Source organism: Magnolia sinica, chromosome 15, assembly GCF_029962835.1.
Source record: "Magnolia sinica isolate HGM2019 chromosome 15, MsV1, whole genome shotgun sequence".
NCBI lineage: Eukaryota > Viridiplantae > Streptophyta > Magnoliopsida > Magnoliales > Magnoliaceae > Magnolia > Magnolia sinica.
In genome coordinates, this window is record NC_080587.1 from 54,789,447 (window position 1) to 54,807,116 (window position 17,670).

General features: G+C 40.5%; 1 protein-coding gene across 15 annotated transcripts in view; it reads left to right on the top strand.

Moving 5' to 3' along the window:
* The window catches only part of LOC131226715 (NADPH-dependent diflavin oxidoreductase 1-like), a 112,863-nt gene that overhangs the window by 76,720 nt on the left and 18,473 nt on the right, over positions 1–17,670 (top strand). For 12 of the 15 annotated variants that reach the window (XM_058222356.1, XM_058222359.1, XM_058222357.1 and 9 more), the window contains one exon: positions 5,034–5,131. The exons of 1 other annotated variant lie outside the window; for it this stretch is intronic. In XM_058222356.1, coding sequence (XP_058078339.1) covers positions 5,034–5,131 — 98 coding nt within the window. Of the gene's footprint in view, positions 1–5,030; positions 5,132–17,670 lie in introns of all 15 variants that reach the window. 2 more of the 15 variants (XM_058222364.1, XM_058222367.1) reach the window with 1 other exon arrangement.

Consider the following 17,670-nt stretch of genomic DNA (forward strand, 5'->3'; position numbering starts at 1 on the left):
TTTGATTTTATGTTTGGACACACAGATGGCAACCGATTTGTGAGAAATTGGGAAATTTTGATTTTTTTTCAATTTTCCGCAAGAGCCCATCTCCTCCAAATCTTGAAATCGAAGCTTCCAATCCAATTTGACACTAATTTAATATGATTTACAGAAAAAAAAGGATCAAAAATCGAAAATGCTCACCCGATTGAACATGTGAGATACATTTCTCTACTTGTGCATTTTATATCACATAGGTGGGATACAAGATATATCGTGGGATATATTAGCCGATATCGTCGATACGTAAAACATTGCATATATCAATGGTCCTCTCTCCAAAAATTTATCCTTATCATGGCCAAAGGGAAGTCCTATGATTTGTTTGGCATTTATCATTGAACTTATGAAATTGGACTTTGATTTATAGAAGTTTCTAGATCTTAGTATTATGCTCTTTATTGAATCTATATGCTTCATAACATGCACCATTTATGTTGTCCAAGGCTTAAAATGTTGGACAAACCTTGACTTGGCCGATAGCCAAGCCTATTTGGATGACCAAATTGTCTCGTGTCTTGACTCTTGAGTCTCAATAATCCTTAGTTATTGTGTATGAAACTACAAATATACGTGATGGTCCACTAAGAGCTTGCTTGAGTATTATTTGAGCCCAAATAGGGTGCATATTTTCAAGAAAAATTGGGCATGCTAGTTCATAACATAAAAAGACCCTTTGGCCTTGAAAAGTATGTGATCTCTTTCCTAAAAAGACCCTTTGGCTTTGAAAAGTATGTGATCTCTCTCTCATAAAAAGACCCTTTGGCCTTGAAAAGTATGTGATCTCTCTCTCTCTCTCTCTCTCGCTCCCCCCCCCCCTAGTTACACGGTTAGAATGGGACCTGTTCTGAAGCTTGTATTTTAAATGTGGTGCATGCTTTCATTCTTGTCATCCATTTTCCAGTTGCTCACCCATTAGATAAAAGCCAATGACCTTTTAAAAATAATAAATAAAATAAATTGGAATAACCCCCCCTCCAGAACATGAATGTACAAATATTCGAGCGACCGAATATTGTAACGTCCAAATCAAATAACCAGGGCCTACCCAAGATGATGTGGCCAACATCCATGTTAACCACATCGCACCATAGTGAATCCTTGTACGACCCAAACTAGATGGGGATACAACATCACTGTGAGACCGGAATGGAGGACTCATCAACCCACGACACTCTGTAGGGCTGAGAGTGAGACTTGGCTTTCAAGCCCAATCGACTCAAGGTGCTAGTAGAGACCACGTTTGCACAACTGCAACTGTCCACGATCACTTTATAATTCTTTTCTCCACACTTGGTAGAAGTATAAAAGATCGTGTTCCTGCGCCAATCATCATTTTCTCTAGCTTGGGCAAAGGCACATTTGACTATTGCAAGAATGTAGGTCTCCTGATCATCAAACTCCTCATCACTAGCACCAATATCAGGCTCATGTTCCTCTACGTCGCAATTGTCCTTGTCATCCTCATTTGCCTCATCTATCATAAGAGCTTTACCTCTTTCTTTGTTTGGGCATTCCTTTGCGAGGTGACCATAACCATTGCAACGAAAACACTACATGTGCTCACTTCCCTTCGAACTAGTGCTGACTAGACCCTTTTCCTTTAACATCTCTGTCATAGGTGGGAGCACCAGTTGGGGCTTTGGTCTGGCTGCCAAGGTTAGGTTTAGCTCCTTGAGGAGCAACCCTGCCACTGGAATCACGAGACCCAAACCGCTTCATGGTCGGTTGCACTAGGTATTGTTTAAGCTCCTCTACCCTAAGGTAGGCCTCCTCTAGTGTACCAACATTATGAGAGATGAGCTCACGCCTAATCTCAGGGCGCAGACCCGTCCTAAAACGAGACAGGGTCATAGTAGGGGACTTATCAGCATCACATCGCATCATGTACTCCTTGAATCTCTCATGCTACTCGAAGAAGCGGTCCATGTCAGCTAGCTAGTCAAGGAAATGCTTTGGGTTCAAGCGACCATCAAAACTGAGAGCATCAACTTTGACGCTCTTCATAACCCTTTCCTTAGGGTTGTAACGATCCCGCGACTCTCTACGGGGTGCGTGGGTGCGCAGTTCTACATGACTTACTCCCTGACCAAAGTTCCTATTATGACCCCTAATGGGTTCTACTGGCACTAGACCTTGCTCAATTGGGTCCTCATCCGCTGGCTCCCCTGCTTGATACTGGTAGTCTTCCCTGGTGACGGGGGTACCATGAGAGGTAGCATTTAACCGTGTGATACGCTGGTTGCTAGCAGTCAATTGCATGGCGGTCAAATGGCGGTTAATCTTTTCGAGAGCCTCGGTGATTTGATTTCGGTTCATGGTGGGGAATAGACCAAAACCACGACCTGTTTGCGTTTGCATACACTAAACAACCCTAATGAGAGACAACCTAGCTGAATGTGTACTATATGATGAATGCAGTGCAAAAATTAGATTTGATGACGCTCAATATGATGTTATATGATGCACATGTATTTGATGTATGATGACCTTTAGTACCTTAAACCATACGGACAACCTTAGAATGATTCTAATAAGGCTAAAACTGAAAATTCAGCAACTAGGTGCCTTAAAGTCACTAAATCTGAAAATTCTAGAAATATAGGACTTTGAAAATACCCAAGCAGAAAATTCTTCAAGACAAATCAGAAAATTCAGCAAGCTATATGCGACTTATATGCTCTACTATGGGTATAAGAATTTTGTCGAACACCGACCCTACGCTAGACTTGGGCTTTGATACCAAATTTGATGTTGGATGATGGAAACTATCTTAGGATGCAAGATGAGAGATCAATTACACATTAATTTCAACAATCAACATGTAAAATCAAGCATATCCTTATAATAGATTCGAAAATTCAGATTTATAACATGAAGATCCTAAGTTTTCACATACGCGGTGCACGAAAATATAAAATAATTCAACAGTGGCCCACTTGGAAGTAGGGACTTCTAATCTAGCATGAGTAGTGCAACAACCATGTGAATAGATAATGATGCAAACAAAATTATGGTTTGCGGAAAGTTTCACAAAAATAAAAATGAAAAAAATCAGATTTTCATTAGGGTTTTGGATTCATGGATGGAAATTTAGGAATGGGGTTTTTAGGGATTCAGAGGATCTAGGGTTTAGAAAGTTATAATGGAAGGGAAAAGTGGAAGACAAGAGAAGAATAAGAAGAATACCTTTCGAAGAAGAGAAAGATGAGGGATGCACATTGGGGAATCCACCACCAAACAAGCTTCTACCCTTCCACAATTCAATTGGAAGAGGGGGTTTCTCACAAACCCTAAAACACAAGGAGGAAAATTCCTTTACACGAGAGCAACTCTCTTTTTTCTTTCTTCTAAATAACACCACTAAGGTTGGAACCCCCTTGTGCTTCTATAATTAAAAATTTAGAATAATTACAACTATGCCACTCACTTTAGTGAAGTGGCCCATCATCAAAAAAGAAAAGTAAAATATTTATTATCAATCTCAACCATCAAATAAATCCTGATGCATCATCCGAAAGTGGGGATGATGGGCGTCCAATGCATGTAGGTCAGGTCTCCTAAGCAACCCATATGCATCATCCTAGAGTAGGGTCTTCTTAATGCACGTCCAATGCATATGAGGTCTTCAAAATGGCCCGGCGGGCCTCATTTGGAACTCGTCTCCCATCCACAAAAAAGTTGTGCTGATATGGGTAGTTGTCTCCGTCTCTGGTACACCTGAGTAGGTCTTTTGATGTTCCCATCACATATGTGGGTCAATGGAGTAGTCTTACTTAGCCTTATTCTATGCTTTAGCACAAGATAGACTTTATTGCAAAAGTGAGGTGTCCCCTTTCTACCTCCTCCCATTTGCGTCACCTATGTGAAGAGCAACATTTTGTAGTATATCTTCTAGCTGTATGTCGCCATCAATTTCTTCGTTCTTGTCATTTCCACGACAAAGAGGGAACCATCTAGTTTCATTTCCCATCCCACTAAATACCTTTGCTACAAATTTTACTTTATTTTGGGATATACTGTATAGGACTAGAAAATACTGTTGTATCGGGGATTCACCAATCGATGTCTTTCCATAATCTAACCCTAATGCCTTTTCCTACCACATAGAAGAGTATTAAAAGAGTTTACTAATGTGATGGATCATAGAAGACATTATGAAAGCTCCGAAAAAAAAATGAAGAAAAAAAGAGAAAAGAAAAAAAGAAGACGACATGTGTCTTTCAACAGAAACATCACTTCTTTCTTCTTCTTCTTCTTCTTCTTCTTTGTTTTTTACTTTATTCTTTCAATTGTTTGTGTACGCACACATTTTTTTATTTATTTTTTATTTATAAATATTATGTAACTTCTGTTTTTCTTTCTATTGACGAATCTTACAAATTATTGATTACAGTTTCACCAATTTTGACGAAGTTTGTTTGCTTGTTTGTTTGTTTTATGTTTATCTTTATTTTTTGGCTTTTGGATTTGAAATTTGTTTGAGTTTTTGATCTTCTATAGGGAATATTTACTTACAATGTTGTTCCAACTTAATTTTTATCACTAAGTCTAGCCCTTTGATAAATGAATAAAAAATTTATACTTCTGCAACTCACGTACCTCATTTGGTATATTTTCAATTTTTGCCTTTTCAATTTTCTAGATTTTCTCAAGCATGTGCCTCCTTCAACTATAGTCATATTGAAGATTCTGTATGTAAGTTATCTTAGATTTTGTGCATCTTCTAGTTTAGGAATATGTTTCGGCTTATGATATTGGGAAGCAAATAGTGCGTTTTCTTTTTGGTGTCATCAACTATAAATCATATTGTAAAAGTTTGAAGGGCAAGTAGCTAGATTTCATCTTGTGTGACGTAGAAATTGATATTTATTCATCATTCATAAGTGATTTTTTTCATTGCAACAATACCTAATTTCTCACTTCCTCGGCAATATTTGTATTTGATATTCATATGCTAATAAAGAAAAATGTTTGCGAGGTTGTTCCAGATTTGAAGTGCATTGAGATGCAGATCGGGAGAGCTCGCTCGATGTCTCCTGGAGTACTTAGTCGTGATGACAATAGACCTCAATGCTTTTTACAAATGGTATATATATTGTTGTTTGCGCATTTTAATATTTTGGTACTTAAAAATTTCAACCTTTCTTTTCAAATCCACCGATTTATCTTGAATGTTTGAGGCCTCGACATTTTCAAAAGACAAGGTAATTGATATTAAGACTTTTGAATCACATCTTTCGATTTGCATAATTGATATCAAGACTTTTGAATCACATCTTATGATCTGCAAGATGACATCTCATAATTAGGGGAGTTCATGATTTCATATCTAGTCTTTTAAACAAGGTGAAACTGAGATCTTCATTGTATGCTTGATGTCACCATTGAGGTGTAGGCATACACCTTTTGAAGGCTATGATTTTTTGAAATTTATGATGATTTTTACCAAATCCTCTAGTATGTTTAGGTGAATTTGGTTGACTTTCTTTTTTTTTTTTTAAAGTGAGGCATATATATTTTTTTATGGTGTGATGATTTGTAACAAGTTGCCGTTATAAATCTATGTTTTGGATTCAATAGAGATGATTTTGAGTTGATCCAAGAAGGAATATGGGACTTCTGGATGCACAATGTTTGTATTCCTGCAGCCTTGCCCAATTTGTTTCAACTTCTGTAATATTGTTTATTGATGGTAAAGGTGTAATTTATTTCTTAATGCAGTGGACAATGACTTGTGTACTTGGGAAATCTAAAGGCAAGAAAGTCATAGGTTAAAAAAAAAAGAAAAGAAAAGAAAAGAAAAGAAAAACTGTGATGGGGGATGGGGTGCAGGAGTAAATTTGTGAAAAGGGGTCTAGTAATAGACAGTTACAGGGAAGTGAACATCTAGAAAACCTTAAAACATATGGTCCTTGATAGATGTAAGCATGAAGATGAGAGAAAAGGAGGCTCGAGAGTTTTGATTTTATCGAGAGGAAGGGGAGAGAGAGACAATTGTTTCGGCAGAGAGAGGAAGACCTCCGACGAGAGATAGATCTAGAGAGAGTTTTCGTCAACTCTCTCGAAAGCTTCCTTCCTCACAGTTCAAATATGCAGATGTGAGAGAGATCTTTACCTCTGTTGTGCTTTTCCTGGACGAGCATACTCTCTAGTTTCTCATGAAGGTATCCATTGAGGGTTCGAGTTGTCTTTCGGACCTGAGGTTGAGGGGCAAATTCGGTGTAGTTAGAGGTCAAGGAGAGGTTTCTCTACTTGGCAGAGGCCTCCCTAGTCGTGGCAGAGTATCTAACATTCAACAGAGGCACGCTCTTCCTGGAATCTTGGGATAGGCTCCCGTGTCTTCCTTCGCCCCGACGCCTACTACTGGGGAAGAATAGACTTTTGTCTCTTGATGGTGTCCTTCGACTCATTTAGCCTTGCCACCTCAGTTCTCTTTCTGCCTCACACTCTGTTTTTAATTTTCCGGAGGCATGTAGTGTTTTAAGTATCGATGATATTGCCCGATATATCCCACGATATATCTTGTATCCCACCTGTGCAATACAAAACACACAAGTAGTGGGATATATACCACACGTTTAATCAGGTGAGCATTTTCAATTTTCGTTCCTTTTTTTTTTTCCTTTTGTAAATCATGTTAAATCAGTGTCAAATTGTCACAAATTCATGATTTTTCATGTTTTGCATGAAAAGTTATGGATTGGGAGCTTTGATTTCGAGATTTGGAGTTGGGTCGAGTTGCGGTAAATTGGAAAAAAAAATCAAAATTTCCTAATTTCTCACAAATCGGTTGCAATCTTTGTGTCCAAATATAAAATCAAACATGTATGTAACCTGATCTAGTTATTCTTCTTTTGCTTTTGAATGTATTGCATGTGTTTCCACACATCTTCTTACATTTATAAATTATATGAATAGACTTTGAATATACTTGCATCAATTTAGTTAGACAACGCATATATTAGGACCCCATACAAAAAAAACCTAATTATGTGCGCTCATTTTTTGTAATGTTTTGATTTATAAGTGTGTATTGATGTCTTTTTTAACAATCATCGAAGTTTCATTGAAAAATTCAACCAATTTCCCAATGTTTCCCCATGTTTCCAACAACAACGATACATTATGCATTACAACTGATATATCCCACGCGAAACCGATGTGTATCAATGTCCCAAGGTTGCGATAAATAACGTGATACCGATATTTTGAATGCTGAATACATGTTCTCAAGGTTCTCCCTCAAGGTGGGGATAGTGAAAGAGGTGGTTCTCTCGAAGAAGAAAGGATCATCCCTTATCTATGGTTTTGACTTCGTTCGCATGGAAATGGTGGAGGAAGCTTCTCATGCCATCTCCCTTCTGCATCTGTCTAGCTACAATGGAACGAAGATCTCGGTCCAAATGGCTCATTACAATCTTGAAATGATCACCCAAGGTCTGAGGAGGAGAGCTAGGAAGCTCAAAGGCCATTGTTCGTCTCTAAAACGTATAAATCGCTCCCCGATTCATGGTGGAGGTTAGCTGGTCCATGGTCGTTCTTTCAAAGATGCAGTGGCGGGGCCCCTTCGGTAAGTTCTGCCTCCATGGCTATCATCCTAGCTAGTGATCCAAAAGGTCCGAGCAACCTCTAGGTTCGTAAAATCATTGCTAACTCGGGTCTTTAGGTCATCGTTGATCGATTGTGGATGAGGTGGTGGCGGCGTTTCAATGGAGTTTGGTGGTCAAATGTCGGAAATGTACATTTGTGGCCCACATTTTGGTCTAGCTAGAGGCTTGTTGCCACCATAAGGGTGGATGCTTTGGACTCAAGCCCGCGGGGGTGGACGAGCTTCTTCTCGATCTCCAGCTTGATGAGTATATTAATCACATAATCATGATGGAGACTCTGTTCAATGATGTCCTGGTGACCTCCTTTTGTAGATGGGTGGACTACATTTTTGGCACTGTTGATTCCTTGTTTCATCTCTGCGGCATTTCATTAGAGATTTGGAGCCAGGACTTCCTACCATCCATTGGTTCTTGTATTGCCAAAGTTCCTCTTTAGTTCTGATGATGGAGTTCAAGTGGGAGCTCTGTACTGCTCGTCTCCTTACTCGAGCTGGTGCTCCTGTAGAAATCCACTCCTCTTGCAAGAGAAGGTGGGGGACACGTGCCAATCCTCAACATGTGGCCACAACACAACTGTCTCTGCTTTGATCCTTTTCATCTCTTGTCAACTACGTCGGCTCTCCTCAGGTCAGGCTACTAACGGTACTGATCCCAGATCGTTTTCTAGCCATGTGGTGAGATCACAGATCACTCATCATGAAATGAGATCCCCCAATATCTTCTTTCGATGACCTTGGTAGCATTCCTAACCTGATGCGTGCCCAGTTGGCGTCATCCTGTTTGACTGATGATGGTGTCAACTTAATAGTGCTAGTTATCTGAAATCGCCGCCCGGGGAGAGATGGGTCGTTAGTGACCTCCTCGAGTCTCCATTGCTGCTAGTCTATGTCCTTTTTCTCTCAAAGAGGAGAGCCTCTCTAGGGCGCATGGTAGCTCTTTAATGCCCCTTCTAGGGGCACTTGTAAGATTTTGGGCGAAGTCCTAGCTTATAGGTTTTACCTGTCTCTCTCCAAAGTGGTCTTAGAAGCTCACGATGCCTTTGTGACTAATCGGCAAATCCTTGATTGTGCCCTCATTGCTCATGAGAGTATTGATTCCCGGCACTGAGAAGGCAGACGCAAATTTGTTTTTTTTTTTAATTTTTGAAAGGTGATATTTTATTGGAACAAAAGAAAGGAAAAAAGAACAAGTAATAAACTAGAAAAGAAAACTAAAAAAACCTACAAAAACCAAAAGACAGAGAAACCAAAAAACAAGTAAACTAAAGAGTACAACAACACCAGTCTCATGACTGGAAAAACCTTCAAACCTAGCATAGCCTAGCCAACCACAAGGCTAAGCGGCCCAATCCTTGAAAAGCTAAAGAACTTTGCTAAAAACCACTGCTGTAGAAAAACCCTTGCTGTGGAAGCATCGACTATTTCTTTTGGTCTAAATAACCCAAAGGGCCGCAACCATGATTAGCCTTCATTGCTTTCTTCCTAGCTTTCCTCCTCTTGCATGCTAAGCGGGGAGGAATTCACTCATAGAGGCTGACATCACCCAGCAGACATTTGAAAGAGAGAACAATCTAGACAATCGTTTGGTAGGATCGTTGATGCAGGACTGATGCATGAACCAATTAACTTGTGAGATCAAGTAGCCGAATTAAGATATTTAACAGAAAAAAAACAAACATCGCTATAATCATCACAAATATCATGAAAAATCAAAAGAGCATCATGCATAATCCTAGCCTAAGCTACCAACATTGTAACACATGACCATTAAATAAAAAGAAACTAAGATCTGATGGATGTAGGGACATCCAATTAGCATAGGGTATAGTCTATTTCAAAATAGGAAACCTAATACAACGTATATTGAAAATTAGGGTTTGGGTAATTTGGGAAAGTAGGAAAATTAGGAATTTTAGGTTTAGGGTTAGAGTTTTGGGGATGGAAGAAATGGATTTTGATATAACGATGGTGGGAGACGAAAAGGGGCAGGTGGGATTCACAAATGTGGTCGTACAGTCACACGTGTGGCGTGGGAGGATGGGTTTAGGTCTGTTAGGGTTTGGATTGTGGATGGGTTTGGGAGAAGACGAAGATCTGAGATGGGGAGAATGAAGAACCTGAAGAAAATACCTGAATGGGGGAGAAAAGAGAAGATGGTGTGGGGATAGATGGAGACCTTGCACCTCCGTTGATGAAGATTAGCCTCGCACCAATCTTGCTTCCAAATCGCATGAAGATGGAAGAAGAAATCATGAGCTTTTCTCTTCTCTTTTTTTTTGGAATCACAAAATCCAATAAGAGAGGTCACATGCCCCCCTCTTTTTATAAATCTAGGAAGTTTCAAAAATTACAATAATATCCGTCTTCTGAATTTTAACGAAAATAGCCAGTCTAAATAAAATCAACTAAAACATCATAATGTGTCCAAATATAAAATATGATAAAGTCTAAAACTGATGTGGACGATCAACGATCAGTGACCTGTTCATGTGATCCATGTGATCCAATGGCCCGATCGTTGCGTCCATCTAATCCAACGGTCTGGATTACTCCATAAAGCAGCCCATGTGCATCTTCGCAGTGTGGGGTCTTCCAAATGCTCACACATGCACATGGGGTCTTCAACACGATCACAGGTATTTGCCTAGCCACAGGGAAATCGGTGCAGCCCGCCTCCTGATACGTACGTAAGGGTGTACGTGACGTGATGTCCTTATAAACTCTCCTCGGCTGAGAAGAGTTTGCCTTTGGTGGACTAAAACTCCTGTAGCGCTCCAAAATGTCTAGATCTAAATGTTGTAGCTCGTCCTCTGTAATCCACGTATTGTCTGAGATCAGCCTATGCTTCCACTTGACAAGGAATTTCTGAAATCCTGCATGTCGAGTGGAAACTGCTTGTGTATCTAGTATGTCTTCTATTTGTTCGCTTCAAGTAGGCAAGGAAGGTAAAGGTGGTCATGGCTTGGATGATTGGTCAGGTAAGGGCCATGGATTTGGGACTACGTCATTGTTTGTGGGAGAGTCTGTGAATGGATCAAAAGGTGAAGTAGCAAGACCCTTGTATTGTACTAGATCTTCCACGTTAAAAGTAGAACTAATTCCCATAGTAGGTGGAAGGTCTACTAAATACACATTAGGACCCAGTTTCTGCATTATTTTGTATGGTCCTATGCTACGCCCTTGTAACTTTTTAACAGCCCCATGTAGGAACTATTCATGCCTCATGCGAACCATGACATAATCTCCTACTTGGAATTCATGAAACCTGCGATGAGAATCAGCAAACGCTTTGTCTTTTTCATTACTTACATTAATTTGCTTCCTGACCTCACTATGCAACTCATGTATGTGACGTGCAAATTCATGTGTGGTTCAGATGGCCTATGGGACATAGACATAGGTATGAGATCTACAGGTTTCCTAGGTTTGTAGCCATGCACAACCTCAAATGGACTCATGCATATGGACCTATTGATGGAAATATTGTATGTTAACTCGGCTATAGGTAAAACGGTATCCCAAGTTCGAACGTGATCATCCACAAGACATCTCAGCAGATTTTCAAGACTCCTATTGACAACTTTAGTTTGACCATCTGTTTGAGGGTGATAGGCAGATGAAAATTGAAGCCTTGTTCCCATCATGTGCCATACTGTTTTCCAAAAATAGCTCATAAAACGTACATCACGATCAGACACTATGGTCTTAGGTAGACATTGTCTAAATACACCCCCCAAAAAAAAAGAAAAGCTTAGCCACATTGGAGGCATCTGACGTTTTCGAGCACGGAATGAAATTGGCCATTTTAGAAAAACAGTCCACAACCACAAATACAGAATCGTGTTTCTTGATAGTTTTTGGTAAGCCTAACACGAAATCCATACTAATATCCTGCCGCAGAGCATGGGGTACTGGAAAAGGCGTATACAATCCTGTATTTTGCTTCCTCTGCTTTGCCAGTTGACAAGTCTTACACTAAGCAACAATCTTGGCTACATCTCGCTTGAGACTTGGCCAATAAAATCTATCCTCCATAGGGACAATGGTCGTCCCTTCTCAAATGACCGGCTACCTCTCCTGCATGAAGTTCTCAAACTAGGAAATCATGGAGAGATGTACGGGGGATGCAGAGTCTATCACCTTTAAATAGGAACTCATTGATGATGACAAACCCACGACTGTCGGTCGACTGACCATCTCGTAGTGACATATACAAATCTCAAAAGTCTGGGCATGTATGATACTCCTCCTAGTCGATCAAACCCAGTTACTTCCACTCTCATACTTTGGAGAAGCGCCACCTCGACGACTGGCATCAGCAGGTTTGTTCTTGACCCTAGCCTTATGTTTAAGAACGAAAGAGTTTTCTTGAAGAAATTGGACCCATTTAGCATGCATAAGGTTTAATTTCTTCTGGGAACTGAGGTAATGTAAGGTCTCGTGGTTAGAGAACAAGACAAATTCTTGCGGTAATAAGTAATGTCGCTAATGGCGCAAAGATTGGACGACAGCATAGAACTCTTTGTCATAGGTGGAATATCATTGCTTTGCCTCATTCAACATCTCACTAAAATAAGCAACGAGTTGCCCTTCATGACTGAACAAGCCATCTATACCTACCCCAGATGGGTCACACGTGACCTCAAAGGCTTTAGAAAAGTCTGAAAGGCGCATGGCAGGGGCTTTGCTCATCTTGCCCTAAATCTCCTTAAAAGCTTTAGAGGCAGCTTTAGTCCATACAAACTCCCCTTTCTTGATGCAATCCGTGATGAGGAGCCATAATGGACCTAAATCCTCTAATGAACCGCCTATAAAAAGTTGCTATGCTATGAAAGCTTCGCACCTCATGAATATTGGGCGGTTCAAGCCATTCAACTATGGCACGGACTTTCTCGGGGTCCGCTCTCATGCCCTCGGATGATACGATGAACCCTAAGAAGATAATGCTCTTCGACATAAATGTACACTTCTTAAGGTTAGCGTATAGCTTTTTAGTTCTGAGGACCTCGCAAACTTGCCTCCGATGGTGGATGTGTTGTTCCTTTGATGTGCTATAGATGAGAATGTCATCAAAACACACCACGAGAAACTTACCCATAAAGGGTCTCAATACTTGGGTCATCACTCTCATAAATGTGCTCGGGGCATTAGTCAAGCCAAAGGGCATGACTAGCCATTCTTATAGCCTATCCTTCGTCTTGAAGGCTGTCTTTCACTCATCTCCTGGGCGTATACATATTTGGTGATACCCACTCTTGAGGTTAGTCTTTGAAAAGATTGTGACAACTGCTATCATGTCTAACATATCATCAAGACGCAGTATGGGAAACCGGTACTTGACCGTGATTTTATTGATGGCTTGACTGTCCACACACACGTGCCACGCGTCATCTTTCTTGGGCTTGAGAAGCGCTGGCATGATACACGGACTCACCCTCCTGAATGAAACCCTTTCTGAGGAGCTCATCTGCTTGCCTCTTCAACTCTGCATGCTTCGTAGGGTTCATTCGACAATGAGGAAGGTGTGGTAGAATCGACCCAGGGACAAAATCAATGGCTTGTTGGATGTCCCTCATGGGTGGAAGCTCATTTGGTTAGTCCTCTGGAAATACATTGTGAAACTCATCCATAATAGGCTTCACCTCAAGGGGTCCCTTTACACTAACCTCGGGTGTAACTTCTCTCGCTACTAATGTGTACACCATTGAATCCACCGTAGTCTCTCTCTCAAATTCCTTGGTGTTGTTAACATGGAGAGACTTAGGTTGAGATTTCCTCGTATCCCTTGGGTTACTTGACTTCCCCTCAGTTTTCTTCTCGGCATTGCTTTTTGGTGGGAGAGGAGCTAGAGACATCTTTTTGCCTTAATTTATGAATGAACATACATTTGAGCAGCCGTATATTGTCATATCATGGTCAAATAGCCAAGGTCATCCCAAAATGATGTGTCCAACATCCATAGGTAAGATGTCGCACCACAGTGAATCTGAATAGGATCCAAAATTAATGGGCACGAGACATCACTAGGTAACTGGGATGGAAGATGCATCCACCCATGACACTCTATAAGGCTAAGGGTGCGGTTCAGGTTTCAATCCTAAACGGGACAGTGCTAGTAGAGACCACATTGGTACAACTGCCACTATTGACGATCACCTAGCAATTCTTCTCTCCACATTTTGCACAGGTGTAAAATATCGTAGTTTGATGCCAATCATCATTCTCCTTAGCATTGGTCAAGGCGCACTTGACTGCTGCAAGTGGATGCCAATCATCATTCTCCTTAGCATTGGTCAAGGCGCACTTGACTGCTGCAAGTGGTGTGATCTCTTCTTCTTCTACTTCCTCGTCACTAGCATCATTGATGTTGGGCTGATAAAATTCTTCTTTAAAATTGCCTTGTTCATCTCCTTCCTCACCATCGTCAATTACCAGGGTTTTGTTCCTCTCTTTCGATGGACATTGATGCGCAAAGTGACCAATCCCATGGCAATTAAAACATCCCGTTTGATCACCTTCCCTAGAGCTAGCACTCGCTATCCATTTTCTTTTGACATCTCTAGGGTTGGGTTGGGACCCAATTTGGGGTCTAGGCTGACTCCTCATTTTAGGCTTAGCCCCTTGAGAGTAAGTCTTGACACTTGGATCCCGAGAGTCATAACGCTTACCAACCGATGCCTTGAGGTAGTGTTCAATGTCTTGCACCACTTGGTACATGTGCTCCGATGTACCAACATCACGAGAATAAAGTTCTCGTTGGATCTCAAATCGGAGGCCCATCCTGAATCTGGACAATGTAATCATCGTGTCCTCCTCAATGTCACATCGCATCATGTACTCCTCAAGCCTAACAATGTAATCTGAAGCGGTCATGGATCCCTGGTGCAAAGCCTTCCACTTGTCTAGGAGTCTCTGGCAATAAGAAAGAGGGAGATACTTTTCTTTAAGGACCTCTTTCATCTCAGCCCAACGCGCAATTGGGGGTTCTCCTCTCCTTTCAATTTTACGCTCCATGTTAGTCCAAAAAAGTTTGGCTTGGCCCACCAACTTTATCTTGGCAAACCTCACTTGACGGGCATCAGACATATCATAACACTCAAAATAGTGGTCCATGTTTGCCAACAATCAAGGAATGCTTTGGAGTCCAAGCGACCATCAAAACTGGGGGCGTCAACTTTCACACCTTTCATGACTTGTTGTGCATCTGGATCATTACGGTCATAACGCTCCTCATATGGTGGTGGCACGTGTGCCCGATCACGGCCAACGCCTTGGCCATGATCATGATCTCACATATCAACTTGATTTCCAGCCTGAGATTGAACGTCCTCCCCAGTGTTGGGGTTTGTTTGTAAGGAGGCCTCAAGTTGATTGACGCGCGCATTGGTCGCGGTTAATTGAGTGGCAGTGGTTCTACTATGCGCTTCAATGGTCGTCAAACGGTTATTGATAGCATTAAGGGCCTCAACAATTTGCTCTAGATTCATAGTGGGATGTAGACCAAAACCACATCTTGAACGACTAGGCATACACAAGGAAACTCTAAAAGGAAACCCTAGATGTGACTCTAACCTAGATGTGACACAAAAAGCCTATATGGCCTAGATCTATATGGGGACTCAACAAACCTAGAAAAAGGGCTGACTAAACTCAACAAAAAATGTCCCCTTCGCAAAGTTGGTCATGCGGGTCAAGCTTGACAATAGACTGACCACAAAGACGAATTGACAATAGACTGAGCTACGCTAAAACCTATTTCTGATACCAAATTTGATGCAGGACGGATGCATGAACTAAGTAACGTGTGAGATCAAATAACCGAATTAAGATATTTAACAAAAAAATACAAATGTCGCTATGTTCCTCACAAGTATCATGAAAATCAAAAGAAAATCATGCATAAGCCTGACCTAAGCTACCAACATCGTTACACAAGATCATTAAATAAAAAGAAAATAGGATCTAATGGATGTAGGGACACCCAATTAGCATAGGGTATAGTCTATTTCAAAATAAGAAACCTAATACAGCCTAGGGTGAAAATTAAGGTTTGAGTAATTTGAGAAAGTAGGAAAATTAGGTTTAGGGTTAGGGTTAGGGTTTCGAGGATGGAAGAAAAGAGTTTTGATATAATGATGGTGGGAAACCAAAAGGGCAGGTGGGATTCATACATGTGGTCGTACAGTCACACGTGTGGCGTGGTAGGATGGGTTTTAGGTCGATTAGGGTTTGCATTGTGGATGGGTATGAGAGTAGGGTTTGGGAGGAAAAGAAGATCTGGGATGGAGAGAATGAAGAACCTGAAGAAAATACCTGGATGGGGGAGAAAGAGAAGATGGTGTGAGGATAGATGGAGACCTCACACCTCCGTTGATGAAGATTAGCCTCGCACCAATCTTCCTTCCAAATCGCATGGAAGTATCTTCGAATCTCATGAAGATGAGAGAAGAAAGCAAGAGCTTTTCTCTCTTTATTATTATTATTATTATTATTATTATTAAATCACGAAATTCCATGGGTGAGAGGTCACATGCTCTCCTCTTTTTATAGATCCAAGAAGTTTCAAAATTACAAAATTTTCCCTATATTGTGAATTTGAATGAAAATAGCTCTAGTATAAATAAAATCAACTAAAACACTCATAATGTGTCCAAATATAAAACAATCAAAAACTAAATTCTAAAATATGATAAAGTCTAAAACTGATGTGGACGATCAATGATCAATGGCCCGATCATGTGATCCATGCGATCAATGGCCCGATCGTTGCATCCCTTCGATCCAACGGTCTGAGTCACTCCAAAAAGCAGCTCATGGCATCTTTCCAATGTGGGGTCTTCTAGATGCTCGCATATGCACATGGGGTCTTCAGCACGATCATGGGTACTCGCCTAGCCACAGGGAAATCGGCGTGGCCCGCCTCCTTCTCTGATACGTACGTAAGGGTGTACGTGACGTATCTCTTCATCACTTTCATATGAATTTCCTCTGCGGTAAGCTAGGTGGGGCCCACCATCATTCTTGTGAGAAATCCACTTTGTCCTTTCGTTTTGAAAAAAATCATTTTAGGACATGGGCCAAAAAATGAGGTACATTCAAAATTCAAGTGGGCCGCATGAAAGGAAATAGTGAGGATTGAACGTCCACCATTAAAACATTTGTGGGGCCATAGAAGTTTTGGATCAAGGCCATGAGGATAATATTTTTTTGTTTTCTGTTCATCGTAGTAGGAATGACCTTATGAACGGTGTTGTTGGTGTTGCGACACCAATATTATCGTCGATGTTATTATTCGCTGACAACACGAAAACTGGTTCAGTTAGTGGATAGATTAGGACCTCATACAAAGGAAACCCATTATGTGCACTTGTTTTTTGTGATATTTTGATTTCCAAGTGTGTACTGATCTCTTTTTTAACAATGTTTGGAGTTTCATTGAAAAATTCGACCAATTTCCCAATGTTTCCTCATGTTTCCCAGCAATAGCGATACATCATGCTATACAACTGATATATGCCATGTGATAATTGATATGTATTCGTATCCCGAGGGTGTGATTTATTGTGCGATAACGATACGGAAAACAATGATGGTAACAATTATCCGTATATTTTGAACTTGAAATTCAGATTGTTGAGATTGACAATGATAGTTCTTTTGTAAGTGAACTAGAACCTTATTTTAGATGAAACTTTTCTAGTTAGGGATAGTAATGGTAACAGTTATTCCGTATATTTTGATATTGAAAATCAGATTTTTGAGATTGACAATGATAGTTCTTTTGTGAGTGAACTATATTTCCTTTTCTAGTTATCTGAATAATGGGACTAGTAGTGACAATTGTAACTATGATTGTGACATGTATGATACTAAATATAGTTGGAATAATGACATTAATAGTTGCATTGATAGTTATCTTCGTTCTGAAATCGGGATTTATGTTACATTTTAGGTGGTAGTGGCAATTACAGTGACAATTACATTTATAATTATTTTTTTAGTGTTGAAAGTATAAG